This window comes from Bos taurus, chromosome 10 (genome assembly GCF_002263795.3).
Source record: "Bos taurus isolate L1 Dominette 01449 registration number 42190680 breed Hereford chromosome 10, ARS-UCD2.0, whole genome shotgun sequence".
Lineage (NCBI taxonomy): Eukaryota > Metazoa > Chordata > Mammalia > Artiodactyla > Bovidae > Bos > Bos taurus.
Genome location: NC_037337.1, coordinates 76,836,732 through 76,851,391, shown reverse-complemented (window position 1 = coordinate 76,851,391; position 14,660 = coordinate 76,836,732). Strand labels below are relative to the sequence as shown.

The window sequence follows — 14,660 nt, the reverse complement described above, 5'->3', positions numbered from 1 at the left end:
TGTGAATTTATCCCAGAAATACAGGATTGGGTTAACATCCAAAACCAAAAATAAATTAATATAATTTTAGATATTAATAGAATAAAATACAAAAACCATCTGGTCACCTTAATAGACCCAGAAAAAAACATTTGACAAAATCTGACACCCTTCAATGATAAAAACACCACACAAGCTAGGAATAGAAGGGAACATCATCAGTCTTATAAAGAACGTACAAAAAACCCCACAGATACTTCATCTCAATGGAGAAAGAAGAAATGTTTTCCCCCTAAGATCAGGAATAAGACAAGAATTTCCCCTCATGACACTTCTATTCAACATCGTACTGGAGTTCTAGCCAGGAAAATTAGGCAAGAAAAAGATATAAAAGACATTCAGATTGAAAAGGAAGAAGTAAAAATATTTCTAGTTGGCTTAAAACTCAACATTCAGAAAACTAAGATCATGGCATCCGGGCCATCACTTCATGGGAAATAGATGGGGAAACAATGGCAACAGAGAGAGACTTTATTTGGGGGGGCTCTAAAATCACTACATATGGTGACTGCAGTCATGAAATTAAAAGACACTTGCTTCTTGGAAGAAAAGTTATGACCAACCTAGACAGCATGTTAAAAACAGAGACATTACTTTGCCAACAAAGACCCATCTAGTCAAAGCTATGGTTTTTTCCAGTGGTCATGTATGGATGCGAGAGTTGGACTATAAAGAAAGCTGAGTGCTGAAGAATTGATGCTTTTGAACTGTGGTGTTGGAAAAGACTCTTGAGAGTTCCTTGGACTGCAAGGAGATCCAACCAGTCCATCCTAAAGGAAATCAGTCCTGATAATTCATTGGAAGGACTGATGCTGAAGCTGAAACTCCAATATTCTGGCCACCTGATGCAAAGAACTGACTCATTGGAAAAGACCCTGCTGCTGGGAAAGATTGAAGGCAGGAGAAGAAGGGGACATCAGAGGATGAGATGGTTGGATGGCATCACCAACTCTACGGACATAAGTTTGAGTAAGCTCCAGGAGTTGGTGATGGACAGGGAGGCCTGGTGTGCTGCAGTCCATGGGGTCACAAAGAGTCGGAGACGACTGAGCAACTGAACTGAACTAAATTCATAGATGACATGATCTTATATATATAGAAAATCTTAAGAAATTCACTAATGAAACAATTAATGGACTCCACTAATGAAAGAGTCTAGTAAGATGGAAGGATATAAGAACAATACACAAAAATCAATTGTGGTCCTATATACTGCTGCTGCTGCTGCTAAGTCACTTCAGTCGTGTCCAACTCTGTGCGACCCCAGAGACGGCAGCCCACCAGACTCCCCCGTCCCTGGGAATCTCCAGGCAAGAAGACTGGAGTGGGCTGCCATTTCCTTCTCCAATGCATGAAAGTGAAAAGTGAAAGTGAAGTCGCTCAGTCCTGTCCGACTCTTAGTGACCCCATGGACTGCAATCCACCAGGGTCCTCCACCCATGGGATTTTCCAGGCAAGAGTACTGGAGTGGGGTGCCATCGCCTTCTCCGTCCTATATACTAGTAGCACACAATCCAAAATGCAATGAAGGGAAATGCCCTGGTGGTCCAGTGATTGGTACTCTACACTTTCACTGCCAAGGGAAGGGGTTTAACTCCTGATGGGAGAACTAGGATCCTGCAAATTGAGTGGCTTACCCTCTCCCCCCAAGAAACAAAACAATCCCATTTATAACAGCTTCACAAAGCATTGAAAATTTTGGAATATATTTAACAAAAGGAATCTAAGAATTGTATATGGGAAGCTACAAAACACTTGAAAGAAACTAAAGACCTGAATAAATGGAAGGACATCGCATGTTCATAGATCAGAACACTTAACACTCTTAAAGTTAGAGATACTCAGTAAATTGATCTACAGACTCAATGCGATCTATTTCAAAATTCAAGCTGGCATTTTTGTAGAAATTGACAAGACGATCATAAAATTTGCATGGAAAAGCAAAGGAGCCAGAATAGCTAAAACAATCTTGAAAAAGAACAAAGTTGGAAGACTCACAGTTCCCAACTTCAAAACTGATTACAAAGCTATAGTTACCAAGACTGTACTGACATATAGATAGACATATAGATTAATGCAACAGAACTGAGAGTACAGAAATAAAACTTCACATTTATAGTCAACTGATTTTCATTAAGGGTACCAAAACCATTCAATAGGGAAAGAATAGTCTTTTCAACAATGTTAGCACAGCATAAGAATGAATCTGCATATCTAGTTCATATCATGCACAAAAATTAAGTCAAAATGGATCACAGACCTAAATATAAAAGCTAAAACTATAAAACTCCTAAAAGGAAATATAGAGGTAAATTTTGTGAGCTTGGGCAAGCAGTGGTTTCTTAGATACAATGGGAAAAGCACAAGCAACAAAAAAATAGATAAATTGGACTTCATCCAGATTTAAAACTTATGTTTCAAAGACACTATAAAGAAAATGAGACTAGATCATGTTACAATGTATACAAATATTGAATCATTAAGTTGTACATTTGAAACTAATAATAATATATCAATTACACATCATTTTTGAAAAATTTTTAAAAGAGAGACAGTGAAAAGATAAATCACAGAATGGGAGCAAATATTTGTAAACCTGATAATAGACTTGTATCCAGACTATATAAAGAACCCTTACAATAACAATAAAATAACCCAATTTTAACATAGGCAACAATTTGAATAGATATTTCTCCAAAAAAATATACAAATGGCCAATAAGCACAAGAAAAAATGCTCAACATCATTAGTCATTAGGAAAATGCAAATCAAAATCACAATTAAATCTATTTCATACTCACTCTAAGATGGCTAAAATCAAAACCATGTTCAATAACAAGTGTTGGAGAAGATAAAGAGAAATTAGAACTCATATATTGCTGGTAAGAAATAGTGTAGCCTATTTAGAAAACAATTTAACAATTCCACAAAAAGTTAACTTATAAATAATAATCTCCCAGTAGGTCATATAGAAGCTAGGAGATCTATATGCTGCGCACAATAAGTTGTACACAATTGTTCATAGCAGTTTTATAATACAAAAAAAGTGGAAACAGCTCAAATGTCTATCAACTGATAAATGGATAAACAAAACGTAGTAAACCCATATAATGGAATGAAAAATGAAGAACTGATAACCTGCCACAACATTGATGAAAACATTATGTTAAATGAAAAGGCTAGTCAACAGAACGATACATTGTATGAACTCATTTATGTAAAAGGTCCAGAACAGGCAAATCTAGAAAGATAAAAGCAGACTAGTGATTGCCTGGGGCTAGTGGATAGGGGAAATGGCTGCAAAAAGTAGTTTCTTTTAATAAACCGTGATAATAAAAATGGTTTAGATAGCAGGCTTTCCAGTTGGCACCAGTGGTAAAGAACCTGCCTGCTAATGCAAGAGATTTAAGAGACTTGAGTTTGATCCCTGGGTCAGGAAGATTCCCTGGAGAAGGGCATGGCAACCCACTGCAGAATTCTTGCCTGGAAAATCTCATGGACAGAAGATCCTGGTGGGCTATAGTCCATAGTGTCTCAAAAGAGGTGGACATGACTGAGGCCACTAAGCACACACGATTAGACAGCAGAGGGAACTCCCTGGTGGTCCAGTGGTTAGGACTCTGCACTCTCACTGCCGAGGGCCTGTATTTGATCCCTGGTTGAGAACTAAGATCCCACAAGCTGAGCAGCAGGGCCAAAAGAGAAAAAAAAAGATTACATAGCAGGGATAGTTATACAATTCTGTGCTTATATATTAAAAAATGGGTAAATTTTAAGATATGGGAAATATATCTCATAAAGCTATCGAATCAACTCTTGAAAAGTAAAAAGTCAAAAAAAAAAAAAAAGTAAGAAGTCAGCAGGAAAAGTATAGACTGCTTAATAACTAGCACTGGGAAAACTGGCTATTTCTCTGGAAAAAATAAAATCAGTTCCATCTTACAAGGCTGAGCGGTTCTCAACCTTGGCTGAACATAAAAGTTACCTGGCCCATTTCATGACCATGCCTGGGCCCTACCCCAAGATATTTTCATTTTATTGGGCTGATCTGAAATGAAGCTCAGACATTTTAAAAAGCAAATAGTACTATTTTAAAACGCTCCTCATGAGGCTTTAATATGTAGCCAGAGAGAAGAACCATGGTCACATACAGAAAATACACTCCAGATGAATTTAAAATGTTAAGAGTAGAAGCAAAACTTAAAAAAAAAAAAAGTATAAAATCAGAATATGAAGGGGCTTCCCTGGTGGTCCAGTGGTTAAGAATCCACCTTCCAATGCAGGCCTTCGAGGGCTTTCCTGGTGGCTCAGTGGTAAAGAATCTTCCTGCCAATGCAGGAGACACGGGTTCAATCTCTGATCCAGGAAGATCCCACATACCGAGGAGCAACAAAGCCTGAGGGCGACAACTACTGAGCCTGTGCTCTAGAGCCAGGGAGCCACAACTGCTGAGCCCACGTGCTTGCACTGCTGAAGCCTGCGTGCTCAAGACACACCACGGTGAGAAGCTTACACACTGCAGCTGCAGAGCAGCCCCTACTCACCACTGCTAGAGAAAAGCCCGCGCAGCATGAAGACACAGCAAGGCCAAAAATACATAAATAAAATTATATATTAAAAGAGCGAGAAGACCTCCAGCTACAACAAAGAGCACACATACTACAACAAAGACTCAGTGCAGTAAAAAAAAAAAAACTTTAAATAAAAAAAGATTTTTTAAGAACCCATTTAATAAAAACCAGGGTAGGAAAAGATTTCTCGATATGAACAAAAGACCGGCCAATGTGACAACATTAAAATTTAAATTTCCCTATGAAAAATAACTTTAGTAAAGTTAAAACAATCCAGAGCTATACGTAATGAATAAAACCCACAAAAGATTATGAATCTGCCTGCAATGCAGGAAATCCAGGTTCAATACCTGAGTCAGAAAGATCCCCTAGAGGAGGAAATGGAAACCCCCTCCAGTATTCTTGACTGAAGAATCCCATGGACAGAGGAAACTGATGGGCTACAGTTCATAGGGTCACGAAGAGTCGGACAACACTGAGCAACTAATTCTTTCACTTTGTTTCATTTAACACATATACATAGACTTTTTTTTAAATTCCTAAAAATCAGCAAGAAAACGGCAACTAAAACTCTGAAAAAGTACTGAGAACCTGTAACTTGTCAAAGTGTGGGGAACTAGGAGCAAGAAAACAAAGGGTAGAGACTTTTCACTACATTACATTCTGGGGCTTGAATCACGTGGATGTATTACTTGGTTTAATTTTTTTTTTTTTTAATGCAAAAGGCAAAAACCTCACAGAATTATAAACATGGACAGGCAATAAACATAAAAAATGCTCATCCCTATCTTCAATCAAAAGTGCTAACTTTAAGGGGCAGTTTATAAAATAATTTTAAAATTACATCTACTAGATTACAAGACACAATCCAAATGTTAGTGAAATAGGGGCTCTTGTGTTTCTGGAAAGAATGTATACTGATGTATACTGATATACAGTATACAGAATGTATACTGATTCACAAATCATGCAGCGACATTATTTGGCAGTATCTTGAAAAGCACAATTTATAACCCCATAATCCTACCACTGACATACATGGTAGAAAAGATTGACACATGGATGATAAACACAGGATACTGGTGAGAAAAATGGAAACAATCTAAGTCTGTCCATAAGGAAGCTATACTATAATTATATGACAGACTCCATGTAACAGTTCAGGGAATAAACTAGATTTAAATATTTCAACATGGATAAATCTAGACAACAATGTGTATTCAATACGATGCTATACATGTCAAAATCAAAACAACAGGAAACTATAAATCACTTACAGACAACAGTAAAAAGTATGAAGACATGCACAGACATGATAAACACCATATTCAAGAGAATGTTACTTCTGGGGAGGGAGGAAAGAGAAAGCAATTAGAAAAGAAAGCATTGACTGCATCTGTTTAACATTCTATCTCTATAATAAATGACAGAAATAAATTGGAGAAAATTACCATTTGCCAGATCTGGATGGTGAGAAGACAGGAGTAGGTGCTCCTCCGCAGGGGCGGGCCGCACCATCCTGGACACGACTGGAACAACCAGCGTGGAGGCTGAGCAGCACAGCACAGCACCCTTCAGCAGCATCCAGAACCCAAACAAAGGAGCAAAGGCTCCTGATGGAAAGAGGTCTGGGATTTTTGAAATTGCAGCCCCTCCCTAACAGTTTCTGGCCTCGGAAATGTTGTGCGGCATTCAGGTAGAAGCTTAAAAAATGTAAATGTATTAAAGGCATTCTTGTTTCCACTGAGGCAAGCGCTCTCTGGGATAACTGGCAGTCTGCTATGGGTGGAGCTGAATTAAGTTTGGGCCCATCCTAACTCCACAGTAACACAGTAAAACCTTGACCAGCTGGAACCCCTGCAGAGAGAGCTATCCAAAAGGCACGTTTTTTAAGAGTGTGCCCAGTTTCCAAAGAGTCTGGGGTAGAGCTCAGAGCATGTGCTCTAGAGTCATCTAGAAGTTCAGACCTCATCTCTGCTAAGTCTTAGCTGAGATCCCAGAAAAGTGACCTACCTTGTGTGAGTGGATTCAGTTTCCTCATCTGTAGTTGAGGGTACCACCACCTACTATGCCTTGTTGAGAAGATTAGCGATATTACCTAAGAGTCAACACTTAAAAAATTGTAGTCAATCTGACTGGGACATCTTTCAAAAACACGTTACACTCTTCCTTCCCTCCCCTCCTAAATAGCCAAGGAAATATCATTTAACCTCCGCTTGATGACTCAGGGTCACAATTACCAGCAAAGCATCAATTATCAAAATGATGATGCCCCCAAAGGCCAAGGTGTGCCAAGCCACTCCCCCTACATAAATACTGACCCCTGGCTCTTACACTCACGCCTGTTTTCCATAGTGTCTTGTTCTCCACCCTCTCCATCAATTGTCAATTGCACTGTGGTCATTTTTCTTCTCTACATTGGTCTCTTTACACTCTTTCCTTTGCTGCTGCCTTTCAGTTGTGGGCTTAGAAATCAGATGACACAACTCCTACATAAAAGTTAAACAGGGTCTGAGGGAGCTGGTGTGAAAGAGAATGCAGGAACTTGAGTCCTGGTCGACCTGGAGACCTTCCTGGCTACTTGCAAATAAGCAAGGCCACTGGGTGGCCATGTTGTAAATACGGTAGAAAAGGGATTACAGGACATATTATGGGATGAACTATTTTCAAGACTGAAAGCATACTCTACTTTGGACACAACATGCAAGGGGCAAACTCTCAGCAGGCCTGGGAGGACTGGTCCCAGTGACCCGAGGCACCCTTTCACTGGTCCAGGCTGGAGGAATACAGAGCTGCCTGCCCCTGTACCACAGCTTCAACTTCTTAGAATCTTCTACTCTACTAGGACAGAGTAGAACGTTTGTGAAGAGTGTGAAAATTTCTCTAATCCCTAAAGTTTCATTCACAGTAGGGTTTTATTTATTCAACAAATGTTTACTGGACTCCTACTATGCAGCAAGCACTGGAGATGCAGCGATGCACAGGACAGACAGAGCCTGCAAGAATACTGGTTCCCTTTTCCTGTCAATAAATACTTGCCATCTATTGCTCAAGAATCTCTGACTTATACACATATGTGCACACACTCCTATATATATATAGACCAACATACACACACATAGTCTTGTGGCCTGGGGAGCAAAGTTTTTTAGAGCTTCCAGTACCTCCTGAGATCCCGTTACCATAGTGAAATAGACTTCACTCATCTAGCATCCCTCCCTCCATTCTCAGCCAAATTCCAGCAACAACTAGAGCAACCCTTAGTACCCTCAAAGTCTGTTTCCCAAAAGGCAACATGCGCAGTCGCCACCGTGCCCACTGGAACTTCATTCAAGTCCTATGGCCGGCCCCAGAGTCTGCTCAGCATGAAACAGAGTCTGAGAGTCCTTAAAAATCCGTTCCTTGAGCTTAAGCCAGGAGGCTTCCCTCCCCAGAGGCTAGCAAGAGAACTGTAAAAAGTCCCATTCTCTCTTGGGTGGCATTCCCAGATGGCAACAGTCCACCCAGGGCTAGGCTTGACCCCCACCACTGCCTTCTTCCTCTAACTCCATGGAACAAAAGCTGGAGCAGGTGAGATCGAGGAGCCCAGACTGTTCTCAGGATGAGACCCCAGCACAAGCTCAGAACACCCTGTGGATTACACTGTTCTCCATGCTATATGGGAACAAAGAGGGCTCCAGCAGAGACCCTGCCTTCAGAGAACTGCTAATCAAAATAAGAACAGAGCAGAGACCCTGTCCACAAGGCCAGTCTATCCCAAACAGCCAACACCCAGAGGGGTGGCCATCAACTCTGGATGTACCTCCTCTGGATCACAAACTAGTTAACCCTGCCCAGTTTTCATTCTCCTGACTTGAGGTCACCCAACATCACAAAATTGCTTGAGGCTGTTTAGGGCCCTCCCTGGAACTTCCTCTGAAGCCAGATTACACCTAGTTTTACCCGGTCTTCAGGCACCCACTGGTAGGCTCAGAAAGCTCCTTCACCTCAAGGGCCTCCCTGGCTGTCCTGTGCCTGAAACTGGGCTCTCAGAGGGCGCGGTCTGGCTGATGACCACTTCCCCAGCCCCCGCCCTCCACCGCCCATCGCTGCTTCCTGAGCCAGGCTCGGCCCCCAGGAAACCGCTCCCCACCGCTTTTGACAGCAGCTATCTTTGAGCTCAGGCACCTCCCTTTGAGGTCCTGATTCAGCTGAGAGGGGAAAAGACTCTTCAGATTGGCTGAGTGGAAGCAGAGCTGAGCGGAGTCCAGCCAGACTCAGCACTCAGTGTCTGTCTGTCTCTTCGTGTTACTTGAAATTCTGGTCCATGGTGGACCCTTCTTGAAACTTTTTCTGGGGCTGCCTGAGCCTCTGTGAGCACCCTCTGGCACCTCTGCAGGCTCTCCTCAAACAGCTCCACCCACCATCTGCCCAGCCTTCCCTGCCCCTCCCTCGATTTCACCAGCCTTTTCTCTCCCTCTCCCAGCGGAATTCATCTACAGACGTTGGGGGAGAGACAGTTAGCCTTTCCAGCTGTGAGGCAGGGTAGAGAGGCCAGGGATGAAGGTGTGATTTCATCAGGGCTGGTTGGAAGCAAGGGAGATTCCAGAGCAAGGGAGGGTCAGGGCTGCCCCCAGTTACCCCCTAGAAGCAGCACACACACCTGGGAAGCCCACAGCCTCAACAATCCCCCAGCCTTGATTCTAGGAGACGGTTGAAGAGTTTCACCAACTACAGAAGTCTGCACTAAGTAGGGTTTCCATTTTCACCTGCCTCCAATTCCCCACTTGCTTCAAGCTTTTCATTTAGCAATGGTAATAAAGAGCCTGGGCTACCCTTGCAGAATTTGGTTGGAGAAATAACAAAATAGAAGACTCTCACTTACTGAAGACCTCTATAGACTCTGCTAAGCATCAAACAGACGTTAGCTCATTGTTCAGTCTCACAAAACCGTACATGGTAGGTATGATGACTAACTCCACTTTACAGGTGAGAAACACAGGCTCAAAGGAGGTTAGCACCGCAGGGCTAGGAAGCTGTCAAGCCCCACAGTGAGTTCCTTGAACTGGGTTTCAAGAAAAGGAAACCAGAGACAAGGAAAATTCCTCCTTCAGGCATTATGGAAGAGCCCTTCCTCGGGATGTCTCCCGGGCCACCCCATCTCAAACACCATCCCACCCACTCCATGACCCTACCCACTCCATGACAGTTCACATCCACCTTTCCCATCACATTACTCTGCTCATCATTAACTTGCTTTCCATTATTTATCTTGCTTGTTGTCAGCTTCCCCCACTAGAAGTCAGCTCCATGAGGTCAATGACTAATATATTTTGTTCACTACCATGTCGCCTGCGTCCAGCATTCTATATAGCAGATGCAAAAAAAAACTCTTGAATGAATGAAAGAACCCTTTAAAACAGAACGAAGGGGTGTGAGTGTAGGAAGAAAAAGAGGATGATCCATCCATTCACGGTGGATCTGGTGAGAGAAATCTGGCCAGGGTGAGCTGGGGGCTCCAGATGGGACCTACAAGAGGAAATGAAGGTCTGCCTGGTCCCTGGTGGACTCCAGTAAAGCCTTCCTGCTGGCAGAAGTGACTTCCAGATGCCAGGGCCCCAGCCTGAGGGCTTCTGCTGGGGAGGGCCGGCTTGCAACTCTGAAACAAAGGCCTATGGACACGCAGCTGGCCAGCCGCTGGGTCCAGAGGGGCAGCCTGGGGTGGGGAGGGGGGTACAAATGAGGAGCTGAAGACAGCCCTCAGAGCAGCTGCAAAGGCAGCACCTCCCAGTGCCCAGAGTCCCCTCAACCTCTCAATACAACCAGGAAGAGCTAGATGGCTTCCCAATTAACCCTTCAAAGTCAGTGCTCAGCCTGGGCTCAAGGCAACCCACGGGCTTGGAAGCAGAGCCTTCATAAGGTTCCGAGAAGACAGCAGAGGTGAAGGGGCAAGCCGTACATGTGGAACACAGTTCCTTTTCCCCTCCTGCCCTGGACAGCCCTCAGGCCATGGCCTTTGACCGCCTCCAGCGTAAACACAGTGACCCTGGGATGGCTGTCAATTTGGTAGGGCAAATGTTTACCCTAGAGCTGAGCTATTACAGGCCGGGGAAGTGTCCACCGTTGGCTCCTGGTATCTATTGTCTCCTTGTGGCACACATGGGACATTTCCAATAAACTGTAAAACTCTCGGGGGCTCCTCCTAGCCACACTGAGCCTTCATTTTGTATAGGAGTTTATGCAGCAATTTCCACATACCTGGCTTCCTCTGATCCTTACCAGGCCCCTCTAGGAGGAAAAGTAGGCAAACCTCCAACTCTACTCAAGAGGAAACTGAGTCAGAAAAAAACTTTGTGACTTAGGTCACGTTGGGAAAAGCACGGATTAGACCACGAGGAAACCTGAGTTCTGGTGCCCGTTTGCCCAGTAGGAACCCGGCTCCAATCACCTCACATCTCTGGGCTCTGCTGCCTTCATGTGTAAATGGCACATCCGAGGTGCCTTCCAGCCCAAATGACTCAGTCTTTGATGCTACACAGTAGAGCCAGTGCTGGGCTCCCAGGCCAGGGCTCTTCCCACTCTCCCCCTATCCCACTTCCAATAAAAATCAGTAAAAACAAAACAAAAACAAAGCCCAAGGCAGCTCTTCAGCAAATCACTCTCTGTTTCTAGGACTTGGCTTACCCCAAGCCTACTCCCTGCCCCAGCCCCAGAGCAAAGTATCCTGCGTTTAGATATCCAAGGGGCTGGGAGTGGGGGCAGCAGAGACAGAAGCCTATTAAAAGAGGGAAGATGAGGCTTCCCAGAACCACAGGGAAGAGGATAAGAGAGAAGGGGTTCAACTTTTCTGGGTTCTTACTCCCTAGGTTTTCTGCTGGAAATGATTGGGGTGAAGTCACTCCCAGTTAGGCCATTCACTCCATCCCTAGTCGAGCAAAAGAGAGGATGGAATGGCACTTGCTTGAAGGGAGGCAAGCAGCGTGCTCAGCGCGGAGCCCGGGGGGCTGTCATTACTCTGCTTATTATTTCTTGAGCAAGGTCGGTGTGACTGAGCTGCGCAGAGGTGGGGCTGAGGAGACTCTGGGAACCCCAGTTAGGGTTCCCTGGAGGGTGATGCGGTCTGCATCGCCTCCTGGGGGGCCCACGACGGGAGACAGGCAAGTGACTTTGAGGATGAACTCTTATAATGGCCACAATAACACCAGCCGCCCCCACCCCGCCCAGGCCACACCCCTCCCGCCTCCCTCTATTACACTTCCCACTCCGTTCTTCCTTTTGTTTTTCAAAAGTAGCTCCAAAGAGTAAAAGTAGCTACCGAAACGTCTTGAAATTGGCACGACTTCTCCTAGCTTTCCAAACCAAACGGCTGAGAATAGGAAGAAAATGAACCAAACCAATTTCGGGAGTGGGCGAGGTCGAGGTAGACAGTGGCAGGCAGTGGCTTCTGTGCTTTCGGCTCCCCGGCACCCCACTTCTGGCACTCACTCTAATCCCTCCGGGACGTGAGCTGAGATTCCCAGAGCGAGTACCGTGTGACACCAACCCGGAACAGGCTGCTGGCGCCTTCGGGCTCCCGGGTCAGAGGCGCGGGTCCTTCCTCAAAAGGGTCCACCCCGCCCGGGCCCACAGTCCGAGGCAAGGACCAGCCCTCCGGCAACCTAGCGCGCAGTGGGCACGGGTGGGCGCAGCCTCGCGGGCTTCCCGGGTTTCAAACTGAGCCCCTTGGAGCCACCCGGCCCATTCGCTCCTCTCGTTTCCGGGGTGGGGGCTAAAGCACAATATCTCCTGGCACGAGCCTCCCGCGCTCCAGCCCTTGGCTAGGAGGGTCGCCCTGGAAGCAGCCCACGCGGCCCCGGGCCCCCTTCTGCCTCCCCCGAGTCCTCACCCCTCAGGGCGCTGGGGCGGGTGCCTGGGAGGGTGCGGGTTTCAAAACCACCCCGGGCACTGCCGCTGGGCCGGCGGCGCTGGCGGAGGGCTCGGAGAGAACCGAGGAACACTCACCGAGCAGCGGCTGCCCCACCGGGTCCGGAACGCAAGGCGCGCGAAGCCACCCAGGTGCCGCCGCAACGCAGGCGCAAGTTTGAAAGTCGCTCCGGGAAGGGGCCGAGACTGCCGGCCGCTCCCGCCCACCGCCAACCTCTTGGCGGCCGGGGCGCGGCCAGCTGCGAGCGCGGCCCCCGGGGACCCCAGCCCGCGCGCGCCTTCCCAGTGCCCAGCAGGAAGTCGGGGCCGAGCCGAGCTGGAGCAGCCACGGGAGGGGGCAGGGAGACCGGGAGGGCGGACCAGGAATTTTTCCAGTGGGTGGAGACTCGGGCCGGCGGCTGGAATCCCGCGATTGGCGGCTTGGCGGGGGCCGGGGGAAACCTCGCGGCACTGCGAGCTGGAAACCGGGGTAAAAGCTGTGACGGGGGCGACGGGGCTCGCGCGCTGCTAATGATTAACTCCGCAGGTGGGGAGAGCGCGCGGCCCCGGCGCTGTGCGCCGGGAGGAACGCTACCCGCCCGGGAGCCACCTAGACGTGCTAAGACACAAAGACGCACGTGGGGTGGGGGCCGAGGGGGTCACCCTGGTGTCACAGACCTGATATCACCGCCTCCCAAGAGGGCACCGGGGGGCCTAAACGGCCCCGATTTTACGAACAGGAAAGGTCCTTTAGTGGGGATCGAATCTGGGAGCCCTGACCCTTCCAAAGCCGGGCACCTCGGCTTTTCTGAGTCAGAAAGGCACGTCTTGAATTCCTCACCGAAATTCGGTTCCCGTGACCCTTTACAGATGTAAGTCCAAACCTCTGAGAAACGAGCAAGAAAGAGATGAAGAAGCCGATAACCTGGGGACTCCCCCAAGATACTGTTAGATGAGAAAAGCAAGAGGCAGAAACCCGTGTAATAAAAGACCCATTTTGGTACAACGAAGAGAAACTGTCCCCTGTTAGGATACCTGTATGTAATCACTTCGGCATGGAAAAGTGCACACCTGGAAAAGAGGGGCTGAGGGCGGGACGGAGGCATTCATTAAGGACCGGCTGGCTTTTGAGCAAGAGCATAAACTTTAAATAAACCGGAAATAATTCGTCAATAAAGGTGTTAAAAAAGAAAAAAAAAAAAAGATGCTGTCCCAGCACAAGACAGGGAGAGACGCCCGGGATGGGAGGAGGGATGGGAGGAGGAATGGATGGGACATGGACATCAAAACCTCTGGGTACATTTGACATTAGTGTGTAGACATTATGTGTGTCTAGTAAAGGACGAATATTCCTGTTTAAAAACAAAACAAGCCCAAAAGAAAAGAAAAATAAGCTACTCCCGGGAAATGCAAGCCCCAGGTGACTTACAGGGAGGGGAGGGGCCGGCGCGGAAGGAAATGGCTTTCAGGTGACTTTGAAACTGGATCCAGGCCGAGGGTAAGGTGAAGACAGCGGGGCTCCCGGCTACCCACGGCGGGGGAAAGAGGTAGGCGCTGGGCCTGATCCGCGCGGGAAGCCGGGCGCACATTCCTCTGAGAGGGAGGGTCGCACATTCCTGCGGGAGGGAGAGCCTGCTCCAGCCTAGCAGAGCCCTGCCCGCCCCGAAGGGGAAGGTGAAAGAGATTGCGGAGGGTGGGGGCGGGGGCAGGATCGGAGGTAAACAGCCACCGCGGCTCAGCCAGAAACGGCCGGCCAGGCTCCGAGCTCCGGGGAGAAAGAGAAGCCCCAGTCTTCTCCTGCGTTCCAGAGTGTAGTTCAGCCTCAGGCTTCTGCTTTTTCTTTGATCCTGCTTTCTTCTCTGATCACCCAAATCCTATCAGTCCTGCCCATCTCAGATTCCGGCTTCCAAAGAAGGCTTCTGGCTTAACTAAGGCCACAGGTGGTGCAGTGGCAAAGAATCCGCCTGCCATTGCAGGAGGTGCAAGAGACAGAGGGTTCCATCCCTGGGTAGGGAAGTTCCCCTGGGGGAGGAAGGAAAACCCACTCCAGTATTCTTGCCTGGAGAATTCCAAGGACAGAGGAGGCTGGTGGGCTAGAGTCCATAGAGTAGCAAAGAGTCCCGCTGGACTGAGTTACTGATAGCTCATTGGTGAGCAGTACCCCTCACC

At 47.0% G+C, this 14,660-nt stretch overlaps 1 protein-coding gene across 4 annotated transcripts in view; it reads right to left on the bottom strand.

Annotated features, from left to right (window-relative positions):
• The window catches only part of PLEKHG3 (pleckstrin homology and RhoGEF domain containing G3), a 54,804-nt gene extending 40,780 nt beyond the window's left edge, over nucleotides 1–14,024 (bottom strand). For 2 of the 4 annotated variants that reach the window (XM_005211974.5, XM_024997550.2), the window contains exon 1: nucleotides 12,591–12,806. Coding sequence is in view for 1 of the 4 variants with exons in the window: in XM_024997547.2 (XP_024853315.1) it covers nucleotides 6,062–6,064 (3 nt within the window). In the remaining 3 variants the exon portion in view is untranslated. Of the gene's footprint in view, nucleotides 1–6,061; nucleotides 12,807–13,920 lie in introns of those variants that run through there. The other 2 variants (XM_059890417.1, XM_024997547.2) reach the window with 2 other exon arrangements.
• Between the last annotated feature and the right edge of the window lie 636 nt (nucleotides 14,025–14,660).